The sequence below is a fragment of the Garra rufa genome, chromosome 3 (assembly GCF_049309525.1).
Source record: "Garra rufa chromosome 3, GarRuf1.0, whole genome shotgun sequence".
NCBI lineage: Eukaryota > Metazoa > Chordata > Actinopteri > Cypriniformes > Cyprinidae > Garra > Garra rufa.
The window spans coordinates 1,012,407-1,028,352 of NC_133363.1; the positions used below are offsets into that span (position 1 = coordinate 1,012,407).

At 37.4% G+C, this 15,946-nt stretch overlaps 1 protein-coding gene across 1 annotated transcript in view; it reads left to right on the forward strand.

Moving 5' to 3' along the window:
• The window catches only part of LOC141332501 (receptor-type tyrosine-protein phosphatase delta-like), a 412,589-nt gene that overhangs the window by 299,348 nt on the left and 97,295 nt on the right, over nucleotides 1-15,946 (forward strand). The window contains 1 exon segment of the mRNA XM_073837637.1: nucleotides 393-544. Within this exon segment, the coding sequence (XP_073693738.1) occupies nucleotides 454-544 (91 nt within the window). The 5' untranslated portion in view covers nucleotides 393-453.

A 15,946-nucleotide genomic window follows, 5' to 3' on the forward strand; every position in this document is an offset into this window, starting at 1 on the left:
TAAAGATATGCATTTGTACCGTGTTTTGATGAATGTCCTATAAATGTCCTATAAATCAGTGACAATGATATATAAACAAACCTCACAGTAAAATCCTTTAAAATATAGGTATTGGTGAATGTAGGTGCTACTAAAGTGAAGAAACAAACTCTTTAAGTGCATGGATTGAAAATGAAATCTATATACACATACACTGTAGATAAAGTGCAATAAAATAAATACTTGAATGTGTGTTTTGGTTCATTTCTTTCCACTAGTCTGACTAAAAAACAGACCAGTGCATAAACAAACATCAGTTTTGCCTGTAGTGTTATGCTTTAAAATGTTGTGTTCATGAATATTTGATTTGTATTTTCTGTTGACTGATTGCTCTTGTGTGTGTCTCTCTGTAGGTTGTGAGAGCGTTGCAGGAGCGTTGTGAGCTGGCACACTCAGCGGGTGAGTCGTAACATCATGCCTGTGCCAAGCGTCCGTGTAGCGTTACCCTCCGTCCGACACTGTCTCCTGCTGCTCACCGCCTCCGTCCTGCTCACCAACGCCGAGTGTAAGTCTCACCTTTAACTGCTGATTTAGACTCTCACCTTCCTGCTCTCTGCTTGTCTTTACTGTCTGACTCAAACACCAACAAAACTGTGCGACTCACAGGCGATGTGCTGTGTGTTTGACCGTTTGAACCGAACACAGCTGATCGTGACGCAGAATCTCCAGTGTGTGCGGATGTTTGTAGAGCAGGCTGATGATCGAACACGGTCCTGTCAAACTGAAAAATGTGCAGTGGAGGTGCAGAAATCCCAAACCAAAACTAAACAAAAGAAAATAACGAGCACCAAGGTGTGATACAGGAAGATTTAAAATAAAACACCTGAAGACTCTTCAGTAGCTATTTATATTTATTATTATTTACCGATTTAATGAGAGGAGAGTTGTGATGACATTAAGACCAACAACATAACCATGACCTCCATCTTATCCCTGTCTCTAGTAGAATGTTTAACAAACACAAGAAGTGCACTTAAGCATACTTTTAAAAAAATGTACTTACGGCAGAAATAATATACTTATAATATACTTAAGACAATTGCATGTTAATTGCAATTAAATAAAAATGTTCTTGTTTGAATTCATATTAATTGCAATCGGTTGAAATGTAAAGTGTTTGACCAACTTAAGTAGGACTTAAGTACACTGTAAAAAGGTTTCAACTTAAAAACTTAAGTTTAGCAGCTGCCTTACGATTTTAAGTTAAATCAACTTAAGTCATTTAAAATCACAAGTTATATCAACTCATTTTTATTGTAATAAGTTTCAAATGACTTGTAGTTTTAAGCTGATTTAACTTAAAAACTTAAGGCAGCTGCTGAACGTAGGTTTTTAAGTTGAATCTGGTGAAAACTCTTTACAGTGTACATCTTTCTGTATAATTTCATAATTACTACTATTGTATTTCAAATATGGTTAATGTAAAATATAAAATATACCTTAATTTCTTTTGAAATGTGTATGCGATGTGTTTAAATATATTTGTAATTAGAAAGTCACAAAAAAAGTTGTCGCAATTTGGTACATTTAAAATATATTAAATGTAATATTGCAGTTAAAATAATAATCATGTTCTTGATGGAACTTGAGTGGAATTTTTTAAAACACTACACAAGACATAAAACATAATTATTTAAAATGTACTTTACAGCAAGTTTAATGTAACATTACTACAAAAGTCACTTTTTAAAAAGTGCACTTAAGTGTGTTTAGAAACAGTCATTTTTTTTAAATGTGTATGTGATGTGTTTAAATATATTTGTAATTAGAAATTCACAAAAAAAGTTGTTGCAATTTGGTACATTTAAAATATATTAAATGTAATATTGCAGTTAAAATGATAATCATGTTCTTGATTGAACTTAAGTGAACTTCTTTAAAACACCACACAAGATTATTAAAACATAATGATTTCAAATGTACTTTACAGCAAAACGTTGAATGTGACATTATTACAAAAGTCACTTTTTAAAAAGTGCACTTAAGTAAGTTTAGAAACACAGTCATGAAAGTGTATCTCTTTAAGTTACTTTTATAAGTGGCCTTTTATTTCATTTATATTATCTGCAAGCATAGTTTTTAGGAATATATTTTAATAATGTTAGACAATTGAAGATGTGATCTATCCTCTGTTCATTGTTCTATTAATTGAAATCAGTTGAAATTTAAAGTGTTTGACCAACTTAAGTAGGACTTAATTACATCTTTGTGTATAATTACTGCTGTTGTATTTCAAATATGGTTAAAGTACAGCTGAATATACTGACAAGCATTTATGATCAACTAAAATATACCTTTATTTTATTTATTTTTTAAATGTATATGTGATCTATTTAAATGTATTTGTAATTAGAATTAGTTGCAATTTGGAACATTTCAAACTTTAAAACACCACACAAGATTATTAAAACATATGTTATTGTTAAATAATGTGACATTATTACAAAAGTCACTTTTTAAGTGAAAATGAAAGTGTCTCTTTTTAAGTTGCTTAAGTGGCCTTTTATTTATCTATATATGTGACCCTGGACCACAAAACCAGTCTTAAGTCGCTGGGGTATATTTGTAGCAATAGCCAAAAATTCATTGCATGGGTCAAAATTATCGATTTTTCTTTTATGCCAAAAATTATTAGGAGATTAAATAAAGATCATGTTCCATGAAGATTTTTTGCAAAATTCCTACTGTATACATATCAAAATGTAATTTTTGATTAGCAATATGCATTGTTAAGAACTTAATTTGGACAAATTTAAAGGTGATTTTCTCAGTATTTTCATTTTTTTGCACCCTCAGATTCTAGATTTTCAAATAGCTGTATCTCGGCCAAATATTGTCCTATCCTAACAAACCATACATCAATAAAAAGCTTATTTATTGAGCTTTTATATATTGTATACATCTCAGTTTTGTAAAATTTAACCTTATGACTGGTTTTGTGGTCCAGGGTCACATATCTGCAAGCACAGTTTTTAGGAATATATTTTGAGATTTGAAGTGCACTTTAAGTGCAGAGAGGATGTTAGACAAATGAATATGTGATCTATCACATGATCTATCCTTTGGCGTGTTCTCTTATCTGGTCATTGTGTATCATGATTGTTCCACTCTTGTGATTTTGATGTTTAGTTTGTTTGAAGATGGTTGTTCGATCAATATTTGCATATGGCCACCAGGAAGGTTATTTGCATTTTGTGCAGGCTCTGTCTAATTTGCATGTATGGTAATGGCAATTTCGTTGAAATGACGAGCTGTCTATCAGCGTTCGTTCTGTGAAGTGTGTGAGTTTATATGTGTTCAGTAAGTGGTCACGTGTGCGATGGCGTTTAATTTTAGCACGTCTGTAAGTTTTGCTGTGGTAGTAAAATCTTGTCAGCTCGTTTGCAGCTTCGGGCTTTAATTAGTGCTGTGCCGTTCCGGAGCGGATGGGAAAATGACAGGAATAATCAGGAACCATCACAGAGAGAGAGAGAGAGAGAGAGAGAGAGGAAGTCTAGAGCTTCCCAAACCTCCTGATCGACCCACGGAGATGATGGGAAAAATGACAAAGCCGCCCAATGTGGAGGACGAAGTTCAATCAAATGAAATGTTCTGTTTTACTCAAAAATAGTCTGCTAAATTCAGGATCACGCTGCTGCCTGTTTAGAGCGATCTGAAGCGTTCGAGGTTGTCATTCGATGAGGGATCGTCTATGTAGGCGTCAGCTGAGGGTGTGAGTCTGTCTGCTGGAGAATTACAGTCAAGATGGGAAGCTTTGTCTAATAAAAACACACCATGTCTGTGTTTGAAAGACACTTTTTTGAGATGGTTTCGGTCGTGTCCCACCTGATTGATCTCAGCTAAAACATTTGAATTTACCAACATTAACCTACCAATTATTCACAGATTACGTCAAACGGTCAGAAAAGGTGTCAGCTATTTACATCTATTGTTTCACGCAAATGTCAGTGTTGTTCTGGGTTTCTGACATCACTGCCGTTCTCCAGCAGGATTTCCATATCATCTTGGCTTTTGTTGCCTATGAAAGTGAGGTCAGGCGTCTCTGTAAGCACTCTTGAGGATGAGTGTACTTACAAACAACATGTTTACCTTTATGTAGCTTACTTGTGCATCTTTATGAAGAGGGTCAAACTGACTCTGTAAGTATATGTACTTTTTGAGCTTTTTATAACAACATGGAATAAAAAAAAAAGACATTGTCAGGTTTAGATAACTTTAATGAAGGATGTCTTGAAGTTTCAGGCTAAAATGTTCAAGTGCAATTTATGAGATTTTATTTAAAACCAACAACAACAACTGAATTCTATGTAAACTCTGGTAATTTCAGTAATTAATAAAAATATCTATTCAGCAGACTAATCAAAACAGTGATTCATTTAAGATAAAACTCAATTCAAATGTATTAAATGCACATTTATTGTATTTAAATTTTTCAGGTTTGTGATAGGTTTACATTTACTTAATAATTTAGTACTTCTTTCAGTTTTGAAATTGCTTTGAAAATGTGTATATTGTGAAATATAGTTACTAGCTTCTTTTAAATCATTATTTTGATTCTCAAAATGTTCTTACTTATAATAAAGTTGCGTATTTAATAATAATACAAATAATGCACATTTTTTGTAATTTAATAATATTTCATTTCTTGTTGCTAAGCACTTTAGATTTAGTTGCAATGAAAGGTTTTCATTCACATTCATGCTACTGATCTCTAAAAGCGTGTGTCCAAATGACTGTTTTCTGATTATAGTGAGATATAAAAATACTCATAAGTGGAAAAGTGGAAGCGGCTCATCAGGAAATGGACGGCTGACATTATAGCGAGACAGACAGACAGTCAGAGGGCAGCGTTCACACACGTGTTCGTGTTTGTCATGCCCACAAGCTTTGCACAGTGGCAGCTGTTTAGCGTCTGCTGTTTCAGACACACACACACACACACACACACAGCGATCCTTCTTAAAGTGCGAGTGTGTTCAGTGCGGCCGTCACATTGATGACTTTGCAGTTAATGAAATTGAACAGCTTTTGTCCCATTGCATTATGGGATTGTTCCACACGCACACACACACGGAGAAGCACAGAAGTGGTTTTCCCTCGTCGTCACGGCTCTTTTTACCAGGTCTGTCAGACGTGAAGTAAGACGGCATTGGACAATTCTCAAGGGGGCGTCACCCACATCTAGTAATTATCACCTGCATGCAAATTAATTGTCCACTCTGCATGCTAGCTTATGAATATTCATGATGCATATGAGCTCAGCTAATTAGTGTAGAACAGAGAGTGCAAATCAACAACACTTGTAAGAACACACACACACACACACACACACACACACACACATGTTGGGTTTACATGTTTTATGGGGACATTCCATAGGCGTAATGGTTTTTATACTGTACAAACCGTATTTTCTCTCGCCCTACACCTAAACCTAGCCCTCACAGGAGATTGTGCACACTTTTACTTCCTCAAAAAAGCTCATTGTGCATGATTTATAAGCCTGTTTCCTCATGGGGACCTGAGAAATGTCCCCACAAGGTCAAAATCTACTGGTATTCCTATCCTTGTGGGGACATTTGGTCCCCACAACGTGATGAATACCAGGCACACACACACACACACACACACACACACACACACACACACACACACACACATCATTCGTTCGTTGCATATTTGTTTAATACTGTATTTTAAATAGTTGCATAGAAATAATACATGAGATGTTTTGCATGTAAATGAAAGAATAGAAAATTGCTCACGCTTCTAAACCTGACTGACTTTCTTTCTTCTGTGGGACAAAAGGACATATTTTGTATAATGTGCTAGTTGCTCTTGTCCATTGAATTACAATAGATGTGAACTGAAAGCCTTTAGAAAGCAAAGACTCCCAAAGACAGGTGGAAGCACATATTTTCAGTAAATAAAGACTCAACTTTCTACCATTTCTTCCTGTAGACCGTCAAATGAAGTCATATGTGACCCTGGACCACAAAACCAGTCTTAAGTAGCATGAGTATATTTGTAGCAATAGCCAAAAATACATTGTATGGGTCAAAATGATCAACTTTTGTTTTTTGTATTTATGTCAAAACTTAATTTTTGATTAGTGATATACACTGCTAAGAACTACATTTGGACAACTTTAAAGGTGATTTTTTTTTACACCCTCAGATTACAGATTTTCAAATAGTTGCATCTCATCCAAATATTGCCTTTAATTGAAGAAAAATGACCCTTATGACTGGTTTTGTGGTCGAGGGTCACATATGGACTTGCATGGAATTGCATCCTTTTTGTAGCTGGAAAGACACGGTTTCCATTCACTACATGAAAAAGAGCAGCCGGTGCATTCTTCAAAACTTCTCCTTTTCTGTTACACTAAAGTAAGTCAGTCATACGTTTGTAACGACTTGAGATAGAGAGAGCAAATGGTGACAGAGTGTTTTTGAGCAAACTAACTCTTCAACAGATGCAGTTTGTTTAGCCTTGCTGTTTTGGGACTCGCACGTTCAACAAACAAACCTCTCGTCAAAAATATATAAATAAATGAAATAATAAAATAAAATAAAACACGGGATCAATAAGCCAACGAGTGCGGCTCTTTCTTCTTCACAGAATGAGAGCAACTGCAATTTCACACTTCCTGAACTGCTGCCGCTCATTATGGGATTTAATTGGCTGAACTATTCCGCCCAGTCAGCCGTGACCGTTTGGGCGGAGCAGGAGGCATTTTCACTATTACGTCCCATCGGGGGGTCGTCATGACAATCGCTGAAAAAACACACACACACACACACACACACACACACACACACACACACACACACACACACACGCTTGCTCTCTCTGTTCATACTCCATTTGTACCAAATCCAAGATGTATTGATCAGACAGTAATTAAATTGCCCTCTCTCCGTTTGATATAGATTTATAATCGCAGTGTAAATACTCTGATGACATTTTAGCACGGCGAGCTCAATACTGCTCACGAAACACGATAATCACAGCACGAGACATTCTTCATCTGTGACATCACAATAGGAGATGGCCAGTAATGGGACCGGAGTGTTTGAGCGCTTTTTAAGTGGTTCGGTTTAAAGGCTCATTAATCATATTGAGACGCAGACCTCAGATGTCAGATGAGATGCGAAAATCCGACCTGGTAAACACGGATCTCTCTAGAACGGCATCTAGATTTCCTAGAAGTCAAACTCAGATGACTCAAACAGTGGCGTTCCTCAAGTTAGTGCCTTTGCCTCCCGTCTCAAATGACACCCTCAGCTGCTTGTAGTCTGTTGTAGGGGTTGTATTAGTTGTGCCGCTAGTCATCATGCTGGGTCTTGCACGAGGAAATGGTGTCCTAGCATCAACACGATGCTATATTACATTTACATTAATGCAAAGCACCTTCAAATGCCTTTAAGGTAAAATTCCGCACTAGTGCATTGAGAACACACGAAGGGGGCGCTGATGAGCACCCTTCAGAATGATAAAATGTCGAACGGGACTCCCTGCGGTCTCACGAGCCCCACCGACATTCGTCAGCAAAGGCCACGACACCGCAAGTCCACTGTGATTTGAGGAGAGTTGATTCTTCAGACTAATGGGAACATATCTAGAGTCATGAAGTAGATTTTCCGACCCGTGCGGTGGACGACACACACTCACTCCCTTCTGGCAGCCCTGACGAGTATTTGTGTGTGTGTGTGTGTGTGTGTGTGTCCCACTGTGCCACCTCACACAGTCACTTCCCCTCGCCATCTGTGAAACTCCTCTCAGCGAAACCAACGCCATTCTTCAGTGTGTGTGCGGAACCAGTGTTTTCCTCCATCTTTACGTTATACATGGGAAGAGGTTTGTGTGTCTAAACAGACAGGATGAGGCTCATCCGTTAGAGAAACGGGGGAGAGAAAGACAGGGAGAGGGAGAGAGAGACAGGGAGAGTGTCAGCATGATAAATGGCATAAATCTAACTGTGAAGACTGTAGGCTAAGAAAAAACGACAGAGCGAGAGAGACAGAGAAAATGAGGGTAAGAATGAAATGGAAGCCAATTCTTCATCTCCTCTCTTTGTGTCCAGGCTTTTTTCTTTCTTTCTTTTTTTTTGGTTGTTGTTCTTCCGTCCCCAACAACGGAGAGACAAACAGCGCTTGATCTAAAGGGAGAGCCTGTACTATGAGGAAGTATGGAATTGGATGTGTTCCATACAAAGATGAGAGGGTGGCTATTCGGAACACGAGCCTAAACAACCGTGGTTACCATCTCACAGAGGCAATGTTAAAACACCTTTCTTTCCCGTATTAGAATAGCAGATCAAACTAATTGACAGTAGTTCAAGTTCACACAGTAGTATAATACTAGCAGCTACTACATCAACAACAAGCCAGGTGCCTCTGGTTTAATTGGAGTTACACTTGGCAAACCTTGTGCAGGCTTAGAGCTTCTGATGCAGTGTGAAGAATCGTGGGAGCAAAGTGCCCATCAGTTGAACCCTAAAAAAGCGCTCATTTCAAGTAGTCCTTTGAAGAAGTAATTTTTGAGCACTTCTGTTTGAAACTGTTGTTTCTTTTTGAAGTGACCTGAGAAGGTATCATCTATGCCATTTGGAACACACTGACTTCAGCATCGCATAATCGTTTGTCTGTGTGTATTTATTTCTGGCAAATTCTTTCATTTAACACAAGCCGCCGGGCACTTAATGAGAAGAGGACCTATTCACGTCAGATGGGCTCTTATCGTCGGACTATCCCAGCATCCTTTACCAGGCCAAACGGTCAGTTCCAATGAAGTCTTTGGAACAAAAGAAGAGTGAAATCATCAGCATTTCTTTCTCTCTCAGAGAGCAGGAATGAATAGAAAGGAGCAAAGATAAATCAATAATTAATTATGTCTATTTCTAAAGCATCTATTCAGAGTTATCTGCATCCTGACCAAAGCACATTTTCCATTTCATGCAAAAGGAGTTCATTGCTGTTTGTTTTAAAAGGTGCCATTTTTACAACCAATTCATCTTCTTAGGAGGACCCCGCCGTCTGTCACTGAGTCACATCACATAACCACGGGTACCTCAGGGTTCGGTTCTCGGCCCCCTTCTGTTCTCCATTTACACAACCTCACTGGGCGCAAGCGTAAATGTGGACTGCTTGTCCCATTCATGCTGTGCAATGACACCTGTTATTTCAGCCTTTAGCCAGGTTTATATATCTAACATCATCTCGATCTTGAGGAAGGATCACTACCTTCTGCTTAACCTGGTGAAGACACAATTCCTTGTGTTTCCAGCCAGCTGGCCAGTCAACCGCAGTGTCACCATACAGCTACACTAAACTTCCTTGGCCACATCTCAATGACAGTCTAGTCATCCAGTGTCATGCTGTACAATATCAGAGCCAATACTGGGCTATTGCAGTGCTCTGTTGCTGCAATTAAACCTCTACATACAGTATGATCCAGAACATGATGGTGCATTCAGTTTTCAGGCAACCCCACATCACTCAACTCTTGGGGCCCTATTTTAACAATCTAAGCACATGGTCTGAAGCGCATGGCACAGGTGCACTAACTGTATGTCTAAATCCACTTTTGCTAGTTTAACGATGCACCTGGCACATAGTCCAAAAGGGTTGTACCTGTTCTCCTAAGAAGTCATGGGTGTGTTTTGAGCATAACACGCAATAAACCAATCAGAGTCTCATCTCCCGTTCCCTTTAAAGCCAGTTGCACTTGCACCATGGTGGATTCGCTATTTACATGATGAAATTTACAAAAGCAAAGACTGAACGCTTCTCCAGAGAGGAAACGGATCTGCAAGGTTAAAGTGTGCGAGCAGACCATCTACCGGAAAAGTCGGATTCCACCAAATCCCCCTGACAATAATACACAATAATAATATTTTTCATTGTGATTGTAATTTCATTACAATAATATTTGGCATTGTTGTTTGATGCTGCACTTCCCTGTGTATGTAAAAGGCGGAGTCTACATCACCTATAGGGACATATTACTAACGCACTCTTTAAATAAATAAAAATAATACTGCGCCGTTGACTTTAGACCAGGTTTTAGTTGGTCAATGATGCAATCATTGTCAGTTGCCTCAAAATAGCAACGTGCCAACAATGCGCTTGAACACACCTGGTTTTCAGACCAGCACACCCATGGGTGAACATTGGCATTGCATTGCTCTGGGTGTATGATAGGGCCCTTCATCTCACTCCACTGGCCACGTGACCTGCTGTATTGTTTTGTTCTCTCCACTGCGCATCTGCGTTCGTCACTTCTGACGGGCACATGCGTAACGCCGACATCATACGTCATCTGCCTGGAGTGGCTTTCGTGTACAATTGTTTGCGCAAGCTAGAGAAAAGTGATTATTACATTGTAAATATGGATATTTTTCTTACAAAAACACATGGAGGCCTTTATTCATCCCCCGGAGCCACGTGAGGCACTTTTTTATTATGGATGGATGTGCTTTATTGGACTTGTTTTGGACTGTTGAACAGAAACACCCACCCATTGCCATTATAAAGCTTTAATAAGCAAGAACAACTTAAAGAAGGAAGTCGTACACTGTACATCTAGGATGCCTTAAGGGTTAGTAAATCATGGGCTAATTTTCATTTTTGGGTGAACTAACCCTTTAAATGGCTCTGTCTAGAGAACAGAAACCATTGCCCGTGAATGTAGGCATGTGTTGACCAGTGAGAGTTTAAGACAAATGGGTTTAGTTGTGTTCCCAGAAATCAACTTCACAGTAATTTTCTCTTTATTTCTAACTTGCCAGGCTCTTTCCACACCCAATCTGCCAAATGCTCCATCAGAACATTCTGTAAAGTAATATACCGTTCCAAGTAACTTGCAATTGACTTATTACAGGACAGTTCTCCTAGAGCATCTAGAGGTGATAGTTCATGATTAAATCTAAAAACCAGAAACATTCCATTTACCAGCCTTGAGCTTTAGACAGAAAACCAACACATTGAGAGGTAAAAGGGTGCATGTTTTTCTGCTGTAGAATTGTACTTTGTTCCCGTCATCATACGTACACATTGTCCTTGATCCCGTGGTCGGCTGAAGAGGTAAACATTAGTGAGGAGAAAGCTAGTTTACTCTTGTGGAGTAACCATGAACCATCAAACAAACACTCAAGGCCAGATTCTCAAGCTAAACACGCAGTCACAGAATTAAATATTAGGTAGTTCTGATATTGTCAGAGGAGTTTATGATGTGCATGAAACATTGGAGTCAAACGGTTGCAGTCTCACAGAGACTATATCTGCGTCACCTGCTCGAAATAGTATTTTTTTGTTAGCGAACACCAACGGGCAAAGATAGGAACACACATGTCAGACTGTAAACGTGGCCGGAGGCGTTCGTCAAACCTCGACACGAGCCGAGACCTGCGTGGGCTGTGAAGTGACAGTCGCTGTTGCCTGGGGAAACCAGGTGATGTCCGTGACCCGCTGCGTGAATCAGAGTCCAAAATCCTTCTGTAAGAGGATCAGCTGTTTTATCAGGTGAAGAGGATGATGGAGAACATCAGATTGAAATGTTTGTCTGTCTCTCTCCGGCCGCCGTGCGCTTCTTGGCCGAACCGAAATCCTGGAGGTCAGGCGCAGGGCCGCGGTCATCGCCGAGAATCCGGCGATAACGGATGTTGGCGTAGTCGCCCCATGAATCAAATCGCACGAGTAGATGATGTCGTTCTTATCGAAGGTCGTCATCTGGCGTTAAAACGCTAGCGCTCAGAGGAAAGATCATCGCTCAGGTCCCGCGAGCTGTCGCTCTCCAGAGATTCTCATTAGCTGTGCGTCAGCCATATGGAGCTCGTGCACACACACACACACACACACACACACACACACACACACACACACACACACACACACACACACACACACACACACACACACACACACACACCAGATGAGCTTCTGTAGAGGTCAGCCTCTTACGTTGCCATCTTCGTGTTAAACACAAACACACCAGCGGCACCAAAACGTGGTCTTTTGGTCCACGTCTTACTCTACTGATCTTAGTCGCCTACTGTAGTGTGGGTAATGCATTCGGCCATTGGAAAGCTTCTCCTGGAGTCTATCACTTGAGAACAGTGTTGTGTATGTGTTTGCGTTGCACGTGACGTGTCATACAGACGGCTGTGTGTCTGTCTCAGGTGTGCGTGTGGGCCGGTCACCTCTGGCAGGGCAGATTTTATGTTGTTGTGGCCGTTATAAAGTCGCTGTGCTGTGAAAATGGTTTGAAACATTCTCACAGACCACCATTAAATTAATGCCGTGTGAAAGGTCACGCTGCTCTCACACAAGTGTGTATGTGTGCTAAGCCAGTCCAGCTGCAATATGCAACGATGCCAAAAAAGTATTGAAGCAATTCCATCACACTGAAAAATGACTGAATGCCACTGCATTAAATATACAAATATCAGGGGCATTTATGTTAGGCCTTTCACACTATTATTATTATTAGGGGCCAAGCACCAAAGGTGCGATGGCACTTATTGTATCTGTTGGCATTCCTATTATTCTTCTTCTTCCGCTCTGGAAGTCTATGGCAGCCCATAGAACCGCTTGCAGGAAAGTTATGAAATTTGGCACATAGATGGAGGGCAGTCCCAACATTAACCATAGAAAGTTTAAAGTCTCTAACTCAAACTCTGTAGCGCCACCACTTGTCCAAAGTTTCACTAATGTTTATGCTAATAATTTTTGAACCGTGAGGCACAAAAGGAAAATTCCTCTGAATCCTTGGCTCATGCCAAGTCGAATGAAGTACAAAACGCAAAAATCTTAAGGTTTAGTGTTTTCGCTATTTTTAATTGTTTGAGAAAAAAAAAAAAAAAAACTTTTTCAAACTCGTCGAACTTGTTTCAAGATAATATTCAAGATGGAATTCAAGATAATAAGCCAAGCCGTTCTTGATTAACACGCAAATGAATTCTACAAAAAGCAACCAAAAACGAATGTGAGGCTATATCTCCGCAAGGGTTTGGCATATTGAGACCAAACTTGGCTTGTGTTTTAACAACCATGACCTGAGCCTACCTGCAGTGTTTCGGTGCAGTGCCACCTAGTGGCCAGAAGACGTAAAAATGGCTATTTTGTATTACAACTTCTCAATGGTTTGGCCAAAAATCAGAAATTTATATCTTTAGATTCAGTGGGGCATGCCGAGTTGAACCGTACCCAACTTTACCATGTCAGCTGTTTTGGCGTATATTTTACGTATCGTTACAAAACTTGGTGTGTGTCTTTGAAACAATGCCCTGACAGTATTTAAAAAGTTTGTAGGAACTTTTGTTTAAATTAGCCTATTGTAATGAAACTGGTTTTGATATATTCCTTGGATAATGCCGAGAACATCTATACCAATTATGCCATTATTAGATGAATTTCCTGTCCGCCATTTTGATTTATGTTGGAAGCCTATTTTTTCGAACTCTTCCTAAACCGTTGGTCTGATTTTCACCAAATTTTATTTGGATCATCTTCAGACCATGCTGGCAAACAGTTGGCAAAAAGTTATGGATTTTGTGTCGATAAACGAAACCGTTTTTATATAGCAATGCAACAAATTTGATCCATGATGCCAAAATGACTCTGAAGCTTTATTTCTGCAAAACTTTGACATATTAACACCAAACTTTGTGTGTGTCATTGTCACCTCACACTAAACACACCATATTGATTTGATAACAGCGCCACCTGTTAGTCAAAAGTTAAAACCAATTAAATCACGTTACTAGTGGTTGTTTTTATGATTTTTATACCTGTTTTGACTAAAATCATCTTAAAATAGCTTCAATTACTCATTGCTTCAGTTAATCTGATGCTTGCTGCCTTGCTTGCCTAGTGCTTGACCCCGTAATTGCTGCTTGCAGCTATATTTATTATTAGTAGTAGTATTATTACTTCCTACAAATGTACTTGGATGTCCACAAATATACACAAAAGATATTGGATGTTTAAAACTGATGTTTAAAAATCTAATAATTCTCACAAGCAGAGAAAAGGGTATTGTGTTTGTGATTTTGGGAGGTTAACGGTGTCTTTAAAGCGTAGTGTTTGCGAGAGACGTTCGTTTGACAGACTCTAATCATGAAAGCGCCTCTGACAGACAGCGAATACAAGCCGCTCATGCAGGAGAAATCGAACGTGTCACTCGCTTCTGAAGAAGAGAAAAGACACAAATGTCTTGTGATGGACTGAGAGACTGAACTGTTTCTGTACTCATGAAACGCCCAGATGATCTACGGCATCTTAGCAGCAGAGCTCACTGCACGACACACACCGTATCCCACAATGCAGTGTGATGAATGAAGCGGAAGTCATGCAGCATTACAGGGGACTGCGGCGCTCGTGTCTGTGAGACTGAATGCCTTATGCATCAAAAACACTTCAAACTGTTGTATACTGCAGTCGCATGGCCTGATCAAACCACCCAAATCAGAAACACATATCACTGTCTGTTTATTTATTTATGGCTGCACTATTAATCACAATGTGATACGGTTCATATGCTTCATGTTTCCGAGTGAAGCGCAGCACTGTGTTCATTTACACGCCAGTGGTTTGCGTCGCATTTGAAAACAATGTGTCAACCATATTTTCAAACTTATAATGGAAATTATTTATAAAACCAGCAGTTGTCATTATTATCTTTTTCTTAAATGCTTATTTTTAAGTGATATATTTCAATAAAATAGTTTTGGTTTTGGTTTTGTTTAATATATATATATATATATATATATATTTTATTTAATATATAATTTTTTTTTTTTCTTTCAGTAGTAATAATAATAATAACAAAGGACAAATATTAATATTGTAATTTTAGAGTTTTATCATAAACTAAAATATTATTATTGTTTTTGCTTATATATTTTTTAAGTAAAATATTGTAATGTATTTATTAATATTACTAATGCTAATAATATAAATTATAATGTTAATAAATAAAACAATAAATAAAAAACTATATATATATATATAGTTTTTTTTTTTCTTAAATACTTATTTTTAAATAAAATATTACAGTACTTTTGCTTATTATTCTTATTTAAGTAATAATGATAATAAAATATTTGTATTGTACACTAGTTAGTATATACATTTATATTTGGACTGTATAATAATAATAATAATAATAATAATAATAATAATTATTATTATTATTATTATTATTATTATTATTATTATTATTTCTTAATACTTATTTTAGTTGAAGTAAAGTATACAATGCTAATATTTCTAATTTTGTAATAATAATAATAATAGAACAATACTATAATTTTTATAATTTTAATTTTTCAATAATTGTAATTTTATGTTTGTACTCCAGTAAGTTATTATTATTTAGTTTTTCTTAAGTACTTATTTTGAAATGAAATACTACAGTATTTGTGTTTCTCATTCTTATTTACATAATAATAATAATAATAATAATAATAATAATAATAATAACAATAATGATAATAGAAAACAAATATTAGTATTGTATCAAGTTAGTATATACATTCATATTCAGACTGTATGATAATAATAATAATAATAATAATAGTAATAATAATAATAATATTAATAGCAATAATAATAATAATAATTATTATTATTTGTTAATGCAAATTTGTAAGTGAAATATATAATGCTAATATTTATTTTTCTGTAATAACAATAACAACAACAACAATAATAATAATAATAATAATAATAATAATAATAATAATAATAATACATTTTTATTGGCAATTTAAATTAGGTTTTAATCAGAAAATTCTAGATTTGGGCATCAAATCATGCAGCTCTACTGTACATGTACAGGATACAGGATTACCCATAATCCTCTGCAAGAGGAGAAAACAAATGCCTTCACATTGGGGAAAAAA